This window comes from Schistocerca piceifrons, chromosome 2 (genome assembly GCF_021461385.2).
Source record: "Schistocerca piceifrons isolate TAMUIC-IGC-003096 chromosome 2, iqSchPice1.1, whole genome shotgun sequence".
NCBI lineage: Eukaryota > Metazoa > Arthropoda > Insecta > Orthoptera > Acrididae > Schistocerca > Schistocerca piceifrons.
Genome location: NC_060139.1, coordinates 13,522,563 through 13,539,938, shown reverse-complemented (window position 1 = coordinate 13,539,938; position 17,376 = coordinate 13,522,563). Strand labels below are relative to the sequence as shown.

The 17,376-nt window shown below is 42.1% G+C and overlaps 1 protein-coding gene across 1 annotated transcript in view; it reads left to right on the top strand.

Moving 5' to 3' along the window:
- The first annotated feature begins 805 nt into the window (after positions 1-805).
- Positions 806-17,376, top strand: part of LOC124778017 (UDP-glucosyltransferase 2-like) — a 38,191-nt gene continuing 21,620 nt past the window's right edge. Inside the window, exons 1-2 of the mRNA XM_047253594.1 lie at positions 806-1,228; positions 9,642-9,864. Of these exons, the coding sequence (XP_047109550.1) occupies positions 806-1,228; positions 9,642-9,864 (646 nt within the window). The remainder of the gene's footprint in view (positions 1,229-9,641; positions 9,865-17,376) is intronic.

Below are 17,376 nucleotides of genomic sequence, written 5' to 3'. Positions count from 1 at the left end.
TAACAATGGAAAATTGTACTGAAATGCAGGAGGATCTGCAGCGAATTGACGCATGGTGCAGGGAATGGCAATTGAATCTCAATGCAGACAAGTGTAATGTGCTGCGAATACATAGAAAGACAGATCCCTTGTAATTTAGCTACAAAATAGCAGGTCAGTAACTGGAAGCAGTTAATTCCATAAATTATCTGGGAGTACGCATTAGGAGTGATTTAAAATGGAATGATCATATAAAGTTGACCGTCGGTAAAGCAGATGCCAGACTGAGATTCATTGGAAGAATCCTAAGGAAACGCAATCCGAAAAGAAAGGAAGTACGTTACAGTACGCTTGTTCGCCCACTGCTTGAATACTGCTCAGCAATGTGGGATCCGTACCAGATAGGGTTGATAGAAGAGATAGAGAAGATCCTACGGAGAGCAGCGCGCTTCGTTACAGGATCATTTAGTAATCGCGAAAGCGTTACGGAGATGACAGGTAAACTCCAGTGGAAGACTCTGCAGGAGAGACGCTCAGTAGGTCGGTACGGGCTTTTGTTAAAGTTTCGAGAAGATACCTCCACCGAAGAGTCAAGCAGTATATTGCTCCCTCCTACGTATATCTCGCGAAGTGACCATGAGGATAAAATCAGAGAGATTAGAGCCCACACAGAAGCATACCGCCAATCCTGCTTTCCACAAACAATACGAGACTGGAATAGAAGGGGGAACCGATAGAGGTACTCATGGTACCCTCCGCCACACACTGTCAGGTGGCTTGCGGAGTATGGATGTAGATGTAGATGTAGATGTAGATCTGCGAGCCGATGCCCTACCAGGCCTACTGCGGCCTGATCCACAGGGTCGGATCGCCTCCTCTCGTCGGCTTCGTCACATTTTCTGCGGTTGCTTCCACATACTACGCCCTGGGCAATTTCATGAACCCAGCCTACATGCCTGATGTCCTAGTTGGCGTCTCTGATCACATGGCATTCTGGGAGCGCGTGTACAATACCTACTACTACCTGAGATTATACCACACGTGGTTCTGCGGAGTGCCCCCGAAACAGGAGTCTCTCATGAGAGAAGTCTTCGGAACTGAACCACCTTCGATTTACGAAACTGAGCGCAACTACAGTTTACGCATAGTCGGCAACCATTTCTCCCTGGAGTACCCTCGACCGCAGCTACCGAATGTCGTAGAGATTACTGGCCTCCAAGTGTCAACGAAGATCGAGAAGTTACCGAAAGTGAGCCAAGACCATTTCTGCAGTATTATCGTAGATCAATCGTAATGAATTTTGTTGATCTGTACGTAAGTTCGCACCAAGTTCTATGGATGCTAGTGTGACATATGAATAGTAGGACTGTGGTCTGTCTTCCTCCCTGTGTGCCTTGATCACTTGAATACTTGTGTAATGGAGATTACAAATGAAGTATTAGATGATGGAATACTAGGGACCGACAACGTTAATGATTCCATCTGACGCACCCAGCATCGTCAACAAATCACCACTGCTTGTCTCGACAAAACACTGGGGTCAGAGAATTGTACCAGATCGCATGTCAAAGGCAGCTGATCTTTCCCCGTCACCTGTATATAGAGGAAAGGTGCCTAATATTAAACCTATTTGAAAGACCTAAAAGTAAGCGCAATTGTATTTTTTATGATGGTAATAATATCTTGCATTATTTAATTTTATAATACAATTATCGTATTTGCAATATTAAACAATCTTTCAGAGTAGTTATTAAATCTTCACAAACAAGGCATTTTGTAGAAATGAGATCAAGGTTTCCTAATATGAGACAGTAATAATATTATGCTTTAATTATGTTATTACAGAATAATGACATATGAATATACAATATTTACATGTTAATTCATTTCTGTTATCCTTCACTCATTTCACACTACTTAGGTTTGTATTTACGACATCCGGGGCAAACAAAATTTTCTTCTTTGACACCGCAATCTTCATGAGCCCAGCGATAGCATTTCGTGCACTGTGCCCATTTCTCCTCGTGCTTGTCTTCAGAAAAGCGTCCAGTACAGAGCAGACACTCTGCGTCATCGTCATCATTGCTGTCTGAATCCCCACTATCATCAAGATGGACATCGGATGCCGAGTCACTAGACGATTCTTCTGCTTCAAGTCTACGATTTGAAGATTTTCCACTCTTCTCCCCAAATAACTTTCTGGCTGGTTTCTTAGCTTCAGCCTCTGATTTTTTCTGTTTAGATTCTTGCAATTACTTCACATAAGGAGTTGAAGTTAGTAACGCAGCAGAGCACGAACGTGATGTTTGACCTATTTGACTATCTCGAGGTGGTTTTGTGATGTGTGGGAGATGTCTGATGTCAGCCGGGCTGACAGCTTGACCATCACCATCAGTAGTTTCATTTTCGTTTTTCGCATCTCTTTCTTGAAGAGCGTCAGCATGGCGATGAATTGAAAATTCATGTTCCCTAAAGATGTATCTGTTGCATGGGATGAGACCTGTTTTTCTGAAGGCATTCACAGATGCTTCCATTGTTGCTGCTCGGTTGTAAGCTGCCCCAAAAACCTGGCTATTAATAATGGGGTGATAACACGACCCGGGTTACTTGCCAACCACGTTTCTATCTCTTGGGCGTAGTAGGTTTTCAAAGGCCCCATAAATCCGACGTCAGGTGGCTGCATTTTATGAGTTGAGTGAGGTGGCAAACACACAATATGAACATTGTTTTTACATGCTTTATCTACCACATCGAGATTATTCGTGTGGGAATAATGCCCATCAAGAATCAAAATGACAGGGTCATTTGAAGATGGCTTTACATGACTCACAAAATGATCAAACCACTGAGTAAAAATGTGAGTTTGTATCAAGCCACTTGGATGACAAGCTGATATTGATACTGCAGGTGCACCGTCCATCAATTCCTGCTTCATATTCTTCCTTGAGAAGACGATTGGTGGTGGAACATAAGTGCCAGCTGCGTTCATACACGTTACAAATGTGATGATATTTCCCCTTTCTGCTGAAGTCATGGCAGCAACTTGTCTCTTCCCTTTCATAGCAATAGCCTTGCTGTGTGTGTGCTGCACAGACGTCACCCCAGTTTCGTCAACATTGAACACTCGATGAGGGTTATGGTTGACATTAGATAGCACAGATTCGTAAATATCAAAAAATCTCCCCACATTTTCTGGAGTGAAAGCTTTCACTCTTGCTGCTGCAAGACCCTGAGGAGTTCACATTGATAAAATGGGATGTCTCTTAAGGAAAGCTCGGAGCCATATCTTTCCTGCTGAAGCCTTTTCTGAAGGGATTCTTCAGCCTATTCCTGACGGCTAATTGGAAGGCCATGCTTCGTATGTCCTTACATTTAAGAGCATAAAATCGCTCTTCCATTGCAAGGCAGTATTTTACTAGTTTATCTTCCAGTTGAGATGAGAAAACAGTCCTTCTGCCAAGATTAACACCAACCAGTTTCTCGGGTGTACGATTTTTATTCTTCACATACCTTTCCAAACTACGTATTGGTACAGCAAAAACTTTTGAGGGTTTTAAGCACCCCATCTCGCCATTTCTTACACATGTAATGGCACATGCCTATTTTAAAAGTTCCATGTTAATACCATGTGGACCACATACTTTCCTAATTTTCAAACTTCTTACAACTATTCGCAGTTCTCATGCTGACTGAATCCACAGCGCTATTACATATGCTAACGTGACGTTTTCTTCCTTCAATTCTGAATCTTCTATTTTCCACAATGTTTTATAAAATTCTTTCCACTGATCTTCGCTAATTTTATGTAAATGTCCTCTTTCAGTTTTAAAACTGTATGTGATATGTCTTTCATGAACGAAGGAATATTCTGTAGTTTTTCTTTTCCATTTGTTGTTTATTAAGATTACCACCCCACAACTCACACGTGTTTGACGTAACCCACTGAATATCAATGTTCAGTAATCCAGATCTGTTTTACCATGTAACTTCTTTCTGGTTTTTGTTATAATAGTTATAGCTCTTTTTATCGTATCTGTGACACCTCCGCCGGCCGTTGTGGCCGAGCGGTTCTAAGCGCTTCAGTCCGGAACCACGCTCCTGTTACGGTCGCAGGTTCGAATCCTGCCTCGGGCATGGATGTGTGTGATGTCCTTAGGTTAGTTAGGTTTAAGTAGTTCTAAGTATAGGGGACTGATGACCTCAGATGTTAAGTCCCATAGTGCTTAGAGCCATTTGAACCACTTTGTGACACCTCACTGTTTATTCTTGACTTGCCTTGGTGTTCTCTATGATCCATCCTTTACGCTGTGTATGAGGAATAGTGTGGGTTGGCCTGGCCACGTCACGGCCACTGTGCCTATTTTGCTTGGTGGTGGATCTGCCGTCTCACAGCTCCCGAGCCTGCTGAGTAATATTTCGGATTACCATTCCTAGGCAGACTGGCATTCGCACGTTTCCAGCTCTGCCTGCCCTAAAGAGGTGTCTTCCGCCTTTTCTGCCGTTGTTGTGTTATGCAACAATCTCTTCCGACACGTCAGCTCCTTGCATCCTTTTGCGTTTCGGTGTGGGTAGGCACATATTTTTCCAACCTTGTTACCTGTGTTTTACGTTCTGTTTTATCTTCCTGTTCTGACTATTTTCTTGACACTCCTCTCAATCTGTTACTGAGCGGGCGCTGAAGACCATAGCCGTCGTGCGCCCATAGAACCCTCTCCACCACCGCCACTCCACCTGACATCCTTTTCACTCGGTCCTACTACGTCAACGGAGACGAAAAGGCAACAGCTGCCCAAGAGAGAACGTTAAGAAAGATCACACAAGTAAGTGGATGCTAGCCCCGCGATCTAACGCGCTGCTTCCCGGACGGGAAGGCATGCCGGTCCCTGGCACAAATCCGCCCGTCGGATTAGTGTCGAGGTGAGGTGTGCCGACCAGCCTGTGGACGGTTTTCAAGGAGGTTCTCCATCTGCCTCAGTTACAACTGTCTCCAAGTACACGTACACCATAATTACTCTACCACGCAAACATTTCGGGTTACACTCGTCTGGCGTCTGGTATAAGACTTCCTGGGGGAGGGGGGAGGGGCCGAACTGCACAATAACCCTGTGTTCGGTGTGGGTCGGCGGTGAGGTGGGTGGACTGCTGTGACCTATTGTGGGGTTGTGTACCACTGAGGGCTACGGCGGGTTGCTGCTCACTTGCTCCCAAAAAGGGAATCTTCATGGAGGCCTACCCTTTATTCTCTCATGTACTAACCTACCTGGCTTAGGTGATCATTCAAGGAGAAGAGCTCCTATCTACGTAACTCTGTGGATCACTGAGACAAGCAAACCTACTTACCACGTTGATGTGGTAGTCCGTGAGGCAAAAGCTTTCTCTAAACATACAAAACTATAAACCTATGTTACGTAACGTATAAAATGAGCTTCTGACATACCCCTCGGGATATCAGAAACATCTGATTGGCTGGACTGGTATAGATTTTTCCCTATCGGCTCGTATTCCTTAAAAAAAAAAAAAAATATTGTTCGTTGTGAGTTAACTATAGAAGTCGATGACCCTAGCAAGTGTCAGACATGGGTGTTGCATCGACCAGTAGATAAAAAAAAGGGGAACATCGAACTACGGAATGAAATAACGGTTCAAAATTAATGCTAGCTTATTATGAACATCTTTGCTAACGTATACATGAACGAGATTCAATCACAGGATCTTCCTACGATTAAAAAATACAGAGAAGACTAAAATTAACAATTATGAACGTGAAATAGTTCTAAGCTAGTAGATGAATGATCTGACAATGACTGGATGGGTTAGGTAAATGGGAAACACCAGCATCTTATAAATCTGTTATCCACTACGGAAAGACAAATTCATGGTTTTCACGCGGTGATTGCCCGATTGTATAAGACGAAAGGAAAAAGTAATATATACAAAGAAAAAGCATCGCTGGTTGACGATTCATCATTCATTCGTTCAAGAAAACTATAAGATTCGTGGAACCTATTTGACCTGTGCAAGGCGCCTACATACGATCGACAAGTCTCATGTCACGCTGACCTGCTCTTCCATATTCTGCATAATGTAGGGCAGAAAGCTGCGAGTGCCATAATCTCCTGACTGCAGCAACGTCCCTTGTCCACGTCTGTGCGCGTAGTGATGTTCTCAGACTCTGAGGATCAAGTGTCTTCTCTCTACAAAACCTGCTCAATTTCTGTGCGCCAATGAAAAGACTCTGCAATGTATGGACAATGATATTGTTGTTAACGAAAGCACTAACCACCAACCAGGCATAGGTTTTACTAGCTCCCAAATGCACAGTTATTATAACACTTTGTGCTACACTCCCACTCTTCAATAAAGTTTTTCACATCAGTCAATACGCATGTTACCACGTCTGAATTTCTCGGAAGCTGGCATCCTGACTTCCCCTCCTCTGCAGTTTTTTTTGATGTTAGCTAATGAGGTGCTTTCTTACAATATTTTAGTCAGTAGGATGTTTACCTCTTGTGGAGAGGCAAAAAGAGAAAGGAATTCCAGAACAAAGTGCAGCTCTGTTGTTTCTTATGAGACACAGCGATCTGTATCTTGCTCATGTTGGCCACCACTGCCGACAATGTTAATGATTAACAAAAAGTACCTCTGCTGTATTATTACACGTTTATTGTGTTACGACTGGTTTCCTTCGTTGAACATATTCAGCCTGCTGAGTTGACTGATATAAATGGTCTGATCGTCATAGGTGATGTCAAAGACCAAATCCAGAAACACATTCTGCCAACGACCTAGGAGCAGGCTGGCTAGCAGACAGGACATACAGCAACAGCATGCCGCGTCAGTCGACAACCCTTCGCCAGGCGGTAGGCAGAACGTTTGTGAACCGTGATTTCAGATTCTGGCTCTAACATTACCTAAGACAACCAGACCATTTATGTCACGACTTTAGTACTACTCGACAACCTGAAGATGTTCAGTGAGCGAAACAGGCCGTAACACAATAAATTTGTAATAATACAGTGAAAGTGGTTTTTACTAATAATCAAGATCTGTATCTACCGCTGACTTTCCATTCTACCGCGTACTAGGAAGGTGACCCACCGATGGAAAATGTTTGACCGGATGACACAGCTTTTAAAAGCCAAGATTCTGCACAAGCCCACGCGCTTGTCCTGACATGTTATTTGACTTCTTTACATAGAGGCCAGGATCCCATATTGCGCAGAGCGCATTGTGAGAAAAATTGTGAGAAGTCGGTGTCCGAGCTAAACAATGCCCAGTTGCCCAGGCTAAACAATGTTTGGACCATAGCGTTGTACCTTCCTCGAGTGGATACTTTTCCCCAACCCATCGCTTTCACCGAAACTCCAGGCTACTTGAGTGGACTCCGCGTCACTATCCTGTGACTCTCCATCTCCTTGGCTCATCATGGCCCCAGTTAACTACAGGAAGTATAATACGCAAAACTGGCACAAGAAAGGTGAAGGGATGCCTTAGTCCTGGCAGTCACTGAGGTTACTTATTACCAGCATTCAATATTTATTAACTGACGGTGTTAAAACTCAGATAGTGGTGGATCTAAAATAGCTGTAAATGAAATATATGGTATGCCAGTCCAACAATAGACTGATACGTATCAGCTTGCCTTTCTGTAACTGATCTTCTAAGATAAGTTGCAATGTCAATATTGCCTCGCATGTTTATAAATTTCCCTGGAACCCAAATTCATAGTTTTGTAAATAATTCGTTTTAATATTTGGCATCCATGACGTAATAAACTTACACTTCAGTGTATTCACATCTGTCAGAACCCCCCTTCTTTGCAATTGGAATTATTACATTATTCTTGAAGTCTGAGAGTATTTCACTTGTCTGCGTAGGTAGAATAGTTCTGTCATGCATTGTTCACCCAAGATATTTAATAATTTTCAGGGAATATCGTCTACTGCAGGGGCTCTTTTTGGTTTCAGGTCAGTCAGTCGTCCAGCAAACTCTTCTCGCCGCATCACATCACCCATCTCATCCATTTCCTTTTCTATTTCTATAACACCGACTTCTAATTCAGTCCCCATGAGCAGCCCTTCGTCATTCAGTACAAGCTTGCGATCTGAAGTATTGGTATTTGATTACCTGTCACAAAACGTCAACGGACGAACGACAAGTATCCAGAGGATGGCCATATGTGCCCCATAAAATTGTGAACATATTCAGAGCTACCGCACGGGCTGATGTTCCACTGAGCTATAGCTAGTCATCATAAGTTTTAAGGACTGGTGTGAGATGGAGTGTTCAACAAATGTCCACAAAAGTAAAGAAAAACATGAGATCAGGCAACATTGGAGGTCAGTCGTAAAATGTGAGATCAGTATGTCTATCCTAAGTTCAGGAGCTCATTCTTAAAATAAGCCATGGTAAGCAGATGTCAGTGTATTGGTACCCAGCCCTGTTCAAAAATGAAATTTCTTATAATTTCTGGCACTTGGCGAAGAAGCCACATCCTTAGCATATCCAGGTAAGACATGAGTCTTATTAAGTGCTTGCTTTTCGAAAAGCTTGCTGCTAAATAAAAAAAAAAAACGGGGAAATAATTTCTGATTATGGTTTCATTCTCAGTCTTGTCGTTTTAATCCCGCATGAAGCCTTAACTGTAGGGAGTAATAGTAAGGTGGTTCCCCCTGCCTCGCAATACAGTAACTAAGGTTAAAGGTGTGATGAGGATTTAAAAATTTACAGATGGTGCAATTTAGATGAATAGAATATCCGTGACATGGAGGCAGCCCCCAGCGAGGATAAATAATTTTACTAAAAAGCACTCCATGTGGTGCGTCACAGGAAGATGCCCTAATTTATATAACAATTTACCTAATAGAAATCCACCTTCTTGTAGTTTATTGTCAGATGTGCACTGTGTTGGGACATTGAAATGATGTAATTTTCCGTAAATAAAAACCGACCAAACCCGAATAGTTTTAATTTCAAAAAATTACAGCCAAGAAATGATCGGAGTAAATAACTCAGACTGGCGGCGGGGTGGGGGTGGGGGGTGGGGGGGGTGTCCGGACACTTTGAAAAGTGATTAACAATGGACACTAATGTATGTCCGACAACCTCGCCTACGTTATGCTGTAAAACGTGGAAATCGCAACACAAATGTTTAAGAGATATGACAGTGGTTTGAACCAATGACGGAGTCGACATAACAGATAGATTTAAGTAATCTTTATAGATTAAATATACCGACAATTGCGAAAGTTACATCTGCTCAGTTTGTGCTCCAAACGACAGAAGGCGATAACACAGGAAGAAGATAAAAGAGCAGCGCTTCTCCATTTGGAAGCAGTTGGAAGCTTTGCTGTGCTAGATGCAGTTTTCTCCCTATTCCCGTATTAAACATCATTGCATTACCAATCATGTGAATAAGAATTAGGGCAAAAATGTAAGTGGTAGTAAGAAACGTTTTAATAGCAGCATAATAACTTTTTCTGTTTCGCCGACAGTGCAATTATTTAGTTCCTGGATTAATATTACCGAACATACTTAGATAACTTAAGAGTGAGTGCGTGCCTTAAAATGACCGACGGCAGAATTATATACAATTAGCTGGAGAAATTTCCAAAGCCTTATCACATTTACGCGTGCAGTGGTGTGATTTATAAACGTTGCAGAATATCCAAGATTTATTAGACGGAGCGGATCATGGCGTCGTCTACTGCAGCCTTGGTTCCAACGTCAGAAGCATAGACCTCCCACTGGAGAAGATTCAGACACTCGTGGAGGCATTCAGAGAGCTGCCGCAGCGCGTCACCTGGAAGTGGGAGAACGACTCTCTGCCTTCACAGACAGACAACGTCATGGTCCGCAAGTGGCTGACGCAACAGTCCATACTGGGTGAGCTGTCGTTTAATCTAACGTAGGTGTACGTCGCTTCTGTGAATTTCTTACACTGTAAATTCTGCAATGTAATTGTGTCAACGATGGGTTCATCTGTAAACATGTATACTAAGCTGTTGTTTCTATTCCCAGTTGTCCTATAAGTTGCATCCATGTTGTAACATTTCAGGTCGGTGACAATGTTTACTTTTAAAATTCAATCACCAAGGTCAGTGATGCTAGGAGTTGAATTTCAGGCTAACAGGGAAGTGGTGATCCTTATCTAGGTTTCTGACACTCGACGACAATACCAACTCTGAGGATGGTATTTGCTTCAGTTTACTTGCAATAGCCCCATGACACTCTTGTGATGAGTCAACCAATTGAATAACGAGTACAAAACCTAAACCATATACTCTAGACTTGACAATTCGCTGTGATGTGGACTGGACATGATTGTTGTTGTGTGTGACATTCACCCGCATCTTGTGCCGCCTTGGTTATTTAAGGAATTTATAAAATTTTAATGCACAAATGTTTTCTCTGCTTACTGTAGTATTGTCGAAATTTGTTTATTTTCCTTATTTTTTCGTCATCAGACTGAAGACTGGTTTGATACAACCTGCCATTACTTCCTTTTCATCTCATAATGGTACTTATAACCGACGTCCCCGTTTATTTGTGGGATATTGAAAGACGACAAGTCCCTTGGGATCGCCTTTCTTTCGCTTTAATTATCCACACGATGCAGACATATGCATCTAGGTTACTTGTAGCGTCAGGAAGGCACTGTGACTAATGTAATGCATATTAAACAGGGTTGACAGTAGGTTGATGCTGAATGCATTGGTATCTAATTGCACGAATAATCTGGTGTTACGAGTCTGGGTCTGCGCTTGGTAGAATGTTTGTTGGACAGTTACGGTTGTAGCTGGTTGTAGCTGGCCGAAGCAAAGTTCGTCAGCTGGCGATAGCGAAAAGTCGGCTTTACTGGTGTCAGTTCAGTGAATAACGAAGGGGCACACACACAGTCCTGGGAGACTCAGTCGCTGCTTTTACGCAGATAGTGGCAAAGTGGTGGACATGGCCAGAACAACAGAGGATCCCACAGTCACATGCAGTGGAATGCTCTTAATAGGCCACACTGCATTGTCCCAGAGGCTTGCGGCAGAACTTTTTTTACAACCTATGTAGTCGAGTCCTCACGGATGGCACCCTAATAATTGTTCCCTGTCGAGGAAAGTGCATTCCTCGGATTCCGCAGGAGTCCACGCTATGTTTCTCCGTGGAGCTTCCTGCGAAATTGTTATCTGTAACGATCATGTAAATATTTCACCTCGATGGGTGAAATGGGCAGGAAATCTGACTCACTATTATCAGCATATCTACTGCATTTTTGAGACACAATGTTGGCACCCGTGACAAGTGCTTTCCCGCGTGAGCAGGGAAACAGTGCCTTGATTGAGAGCCCAACAGTGATGTCAGACAGGACGGCATCTTTCCTATGTCGCAGAAACCTACAGGAATGGGGGATAGGAGTTTCCCTGATTTCTGGAAGGAGGCTGTACTGAAAGAAGAGTTACGTGACTGTCGTTAAGGAAGCGTTGCCTCATTTCGATCGGTTGTTTAGCTTTTCGGAAGTACTCCACGTAGAGTGTTCCTGGGAATGATAGTGAAGAGATGGAGAAAAAGAAATCAGACTTTGGCCACGAGGTGAGTTGGATCATATATTCGGACGAAGGTCTGGATTTGCATTACATCGTGGCCTTGAGTTTGATCTGCAGGCGCAGTCGCAGGTCCTAGGACGAGACTGAACTCCACCGTTTGAGTCGACTTGGAGGCACGCCGGTGGCAGAACTGCAGACTCCTGCAGATGTGTGGTGGGCGTTCTGCATTTCTGACACGCTAGGATCCTGTAGAGTGTACTCTCACTGTCTTTGGAGTGCTGTAGCCGCGCGGGATTAGCTGAGCGGTCTAGGGCGCTGCAATCATGGACTGTGCGGCTGGTACCGGCTGGGGCATGGGAGTGTGTATTTGTCCTTAGGATAATTTAGGTTAAGTAGTGTGTAAGCTTAGGGACTGATGACCTTAGCAGTTAAGTCCCATACGATTTCTCACACATTTGAACATTTTTTGGAATGCTGTATCGAACAACAACACTCGCTTTTCTGCGTTTGTGTATCATGCTAGCTTCCAGTTTTGTAGTTCAGTCACTGTCAACTGAAACAGATATACTCAGATCGCAATACCTATATTTAAAGTGGGAGATGTAGTAAATAATTCCCCAGTATGTACTTCGATTCATTAAATAGGTGCTTGAATTTAATTAATGTTTGTTTATTTATGTTTATGTATTATAGCACTCTTGATTTTTGTTTAATAAATCTGTCGTTATCTTGAATGACATCTCGCATTCCAGAAGGCACCAATCCATGATCATTCATTAATTTTGTTCATTTATGGCGCTGATAATAGGCCTTGTTTTGGAGTGTCATGTGTTACGTCAACTTCATTCTCACAGCAAAGGCCCAAACCAGTTATTTGCGTTTAAATCCTCCGTTGCGTTTAGTTTCACTGTGGTGTAGCTGAAGAATGGCTATGTGCCGTATAACATCCCGGCGGGGAAGATCATTATAGGTAACCCCACATTACCTTCTCTCCAAACACTATATACATGTTCCAAACTCTGTTTTCCTCTGCATCTTTTCCTCTCTAAGGACTTTTGATCTCGCAGACAATCCCCTTTTTTCTTTTCCTCTCCTCCGTCTTCCCGTCTTTTCCCCTCATAGGTCCGGGTCTGCCCGCCCCCCCCCCCCCCCCCATCAACCACCGTGTCAGCTGTATAGTCCCATTATAAGTGAGTGTTCAGTGGTGTGTGTCCCCAGTCAGTGTTGCAAACAGCAACCATACTGTCGGTAGCTGTTTTTTTTTTATCTCATGCAAACAGAAACCAGACTGTCGCCGTGTTTTTTAATTGTGCCTGTCTACTTCTTGTGTGTCTTCATCGACACGACTGTGTTTTTATATTTTAAATTCCACAACTTTCTGCCATTTTACAGTTTTTTACTATGTCATCGTTTTATCTCCTGTTTTTCCTGTTTGTTTCTATTCTCGTTATGTTTTTCAGCTTTTCCGTAGGCTGTAGAGCAGCATATTACGCTGCTGCAAGCTTTCCCCCATCCTCCTCTGGACGGGGGGGTTGAAATCCAATAAAAAAAATCGACAAAGACTTGTATTTCATACTGATCTGATGTCTTGACGTATAAATATACTTTCGTACATGGAAAGAACCTAAGATCGAAATCTCGATCTTATAAAAACAAAATGAAAATTATTACCGTCAAATGGAGATAGTATCATTCGGAAAATTTACCGTGACTGTGCCTCCAGAAAAACAAAAAATATGAAAAATGAATGACTGTAGGAAGGTCTGACTCAGCACATAGAAAAGTCGAAACAGCCTTCGGTGAAATTAAAAGCAAGGGTGGTAAGATGACGACTGCAATAGGAATTCCACTGTTAAATGCAGAGGAGAGAGCGCATAGGTGGAAAGAGTACATTTCAGGGCTCGGTGAATGGCAGACTTGCCTGATGACGTCATAGAAGAAGAAAAAGGTGTCGACATACAAGGGATAGCGGATTCAGTATTAGAAAGAGAATTTAAAAGAGCTTTGGAAGACTTAAAATCCAATAAAGAAGAAGGGGTTGATAACATTGCATCGGGGTTTATAAAAATCATTGGGGAAAGTGGTACACAAAGGTACTATTCACTACTGTGTGTAGAATGAATGAGTCTATCGATATACCACCTGACTTTCGCAAAAATGTGATCCACACAAATCCGAAGGTTACAAGAGCCGACAAGTGCGAGAATCATCGCATAATCAGCCTAACAGTTGATGCATCGACGTTGCTGACAAGCACGAAGTACAGAATAATAGAAAAGAAAACTGAGGGTGTGTTGGATGAGGATCCGTTTGGCTTTCGGAAAGGTACAGGCACCAGACGAGGAGTTCTCACGTTTCTGTTGATAACGGAAGCAAGAATGAGGAAAAAATCAAGACCCGTTCATAGGATTTGTCTACCTGGGAAAAGCTTTCGACAATACGAAATGGTGCTAGACGGGTAATATACAATATCTACAATAAGATCTAAAGACCAAGAACGAAGTACTCGTACTGTAAAGGGACTAAGACAGGGATGTAGTGTTTCATCCCTACTGTTCAATTTGAGCTTCGAAGAAGAAATAGCAGAAAGAAAAGAAAGGCTCAAGCGCGAAATTAAAATCGGCATGTAAAGATATCAAATGATAAGATTCGCTGACAACATTGCTATCTTGAGTGAAAGTGAAGAAGATTTACTGGATCTACTGAATGGAATGAACAGAATGTTGACTGAAAGAAAGTCGAAGAAAGACGAAAGTAGTAGAAGTAAGATGAAAGTAGCAGAAATATCAGCGAGAAACTTATCATAAGGATTGGTGGTCACGAAGTAGATGAAATTTAGGAATTCTGCTGCCTAGGCAGCAATGTAACCCATAACGGACAGAGAAAGGAGGACATAAAAACCAAACCAGCAATGCCAAAAAGGGCATTCTAGGCCAAGATAAATATACTAGTATCGAACACAGGTCTTAATTTGAGGGAGAAATTTCTAAGAACGGATGTCTGGAGGACAATGGACGGTGAGACAACCGGGAAATAGGAGAATTGAAGCATTTAAGACGTGGAGCTGCAGAAGAATGCTGATAATTAGGTGAACTGGTAAGGTAAGGATTGAGGAGCATGTTCAGAGAATCAGTGAGGAAAGGAATATGTGGATAATACTAACAGGAAGAAAGGACAGGATGATAAGACATCTGTTGAGACACCAGGGAATAACTTCTATGGTACTAGAGGCAGCTGTAGGGGGTGAAAACTGTAGAATAAGACAGAGATTATAATACATCCAGCTGATAACTGACGACGTAGGTTGCAGGAGCTACTCCGAGAAGAAAAGATTGGCACAGGACAGGAATTTGTGGTGGTCCACATCAAACCATTCAGGAGACTGACGACTCAAAAAAAAAAAAAGTTTAAGAAGCAGGTTTCCGATGAATCGCCATGGCTATGCAAGGTGCAACGGCAGATCTTGTTTGAGTCTCGGTATTGCGGAATCAAGTAGTGCCGGCTTCAGCGCGTTCTTATCATCATGCCGCTTCTTCCTGTCAGTGTTATCCCATATTCCTTTCCTCGCCTTCTCTGCCTCGTGATGACTGGGTGTTGTATGATGTCCTTAGGTTAGTCAGGTTTAGGTAGTTCTAAGTTCTAGGGGACTGATGACCATAGATGTTGAGTCCCATAGTGCTCGAGCCATTTGAACCATTAGAACTTTGCTCGCTGATTCTCTGACGAACCTCCTCAGTCCATACCGTACCAGTTCACCCAATTATCAGCATTCCTTCTGTAGCTCCACGTCTTAAATGCTTTAGTTCTCGTCTTTCCCGGTTGTCTCACCGTCCACTGTGCTCCAGACATCCGTTCTCAGAAACGTCTCCCCCTAATTAATACCTGTGTTTGATACTAGTATCTTTCTCCTGGTCAAGAATGCCCTTTTTGCCATTAACAGTTTGGTTTTTATGTCCTCCTGTCTCTGTCCGTCATGGGTTATATGGCTGCCTAGATAGCAGAATTTTATCTATTTCGTGATTTAATGAAATTTCATTAAAAAGAAAAAGAAAAAATAAATCATAATCATAATCATCAGTTACCTTTTCTTTAAATATTTGTTTTTTTTTTATAGTTAATTTGCCTTTCTTTCCTTCTGTACGTACGAACTTTGTTGTAGAACCTCTTATTTACGTATGGTAAGAAAAATTCATTTACACAGAATTAAGTACATTTAAAATTACATGAATTCATATTAACTGATTAAAAATATTTAGTTGAGAATTAAATCCTTTACATAATTCGACCTTGGCACACATTTTCTAAATGCAGTGGTTTTTTTTTTAAAAATATTTACTGATTTCTTTTCCGGCGTTAGCTATGGAACACAAGACTGTCTCTATTAGCAGAAAATGGTTAAATATTGCCAAGCCGACGTTTAATTATCACTGATAAAACACACTTCACTATACATTTAAGTTATTTGAAAGAACCAAAATTGTTAAATTCCAACGTTAACTCTCCGCCTATGAATGCACAAATGTGAAACTAGTAATAAATTCCGTCAGTCTCAGGATCGCTGTAAAAGAAAAACATTTTCTTAATTCACTGCTAATTTTTATCTGCTCCCGATTTACGGGTTTTGGTTAATTTTTATTAACAGAACAATTTTTTAAATGTGCCGCCGCTGCAAATCGTTCGGTCACGGCACAGCTCAGCAACGCCGCTGAAAATGCTGAAAATTCTTTAAAGAAATATTATAGATGACATGGGCAAGCTAATTTACATTAATAATACACACTTTTGATAAATTATAATGTATTTAGACCACAACAATAATTCAACTTACATTAGTTTGTAATTTCTCCTCTAATGGCGGCTAAATCTAGGTACAGACAAAAGAAGTCTACCCATTCATAAAATGCTTTCGTCACAGCTTGCTCTCACTTTCAGCTCTACAGGGAGACGACAAAGAATACACACTACGTGGTGGTTTTTATACTACTGCTGACCATTAACATCTCTTTGTAATCTTACAACATTATTTTCCTCTGTGGCTGAATTTTACATTTTTGCTATCGCAGATATTCACACATTTCGCAATTACATTATGAGTATAGAAATATTACCATCCTAAATACATCGAGAATATAACTACAGAAAATATTACAATAATAACGAATATCCTTTACACAAAATTAAATAATAATTTTTTGTTAAATAATTACAGTACATACAAATTGCTTCATAGCGGCGTATATGGAACAATTAAATTTTAGTTAATTAATAGTGTGAGTTTGCCAGGGAACGTTACAGTGACCAAGTTTCTCGGTGAGATTTTTGATACCGTCGTGTTTCTTCGACTAGTTTCGTCTTTCTTCGACTTGCTTTCAGTCCATACTCTCTACTCATTAGACTGTTCGTTCCACTCTGCAGAATGTCTTACGGCCCCTGCCACCATCAGCAGAGGCGGAAGCAGTGGTGGAACATCGGAGTTATTTCTGCCAGCATGTTGGAGCTAGAGAGCGTCTGCCTGGAGATGGAGCTAGAAGCGTGGCACAGCCGCAAGGCAATTGGGTTGGTGTAGGCTGGGTGTGGCTTGCTGCCAACACAAAGCACTGTTCCGTCTGGAGAAGCGAGCAGTGCGTGCCTTCATATGTCCAGGGGCACGGAACAGATGGGGATGAGGAAGTGTTATCTAAACCAAACGAGTATTCAGGTTGATGAGAAGGGCCTGTGAGCCTGGCGACGTCCCATCATACTTACAGAAAAACGTAATCCATATAATTCCGACGACAGGGATGGCAGATGTTGCGATACTATCACACTGCCAGCTTAACAAATCATGCATCCAACCTGATGACAAGAATAATATACAGAAGAA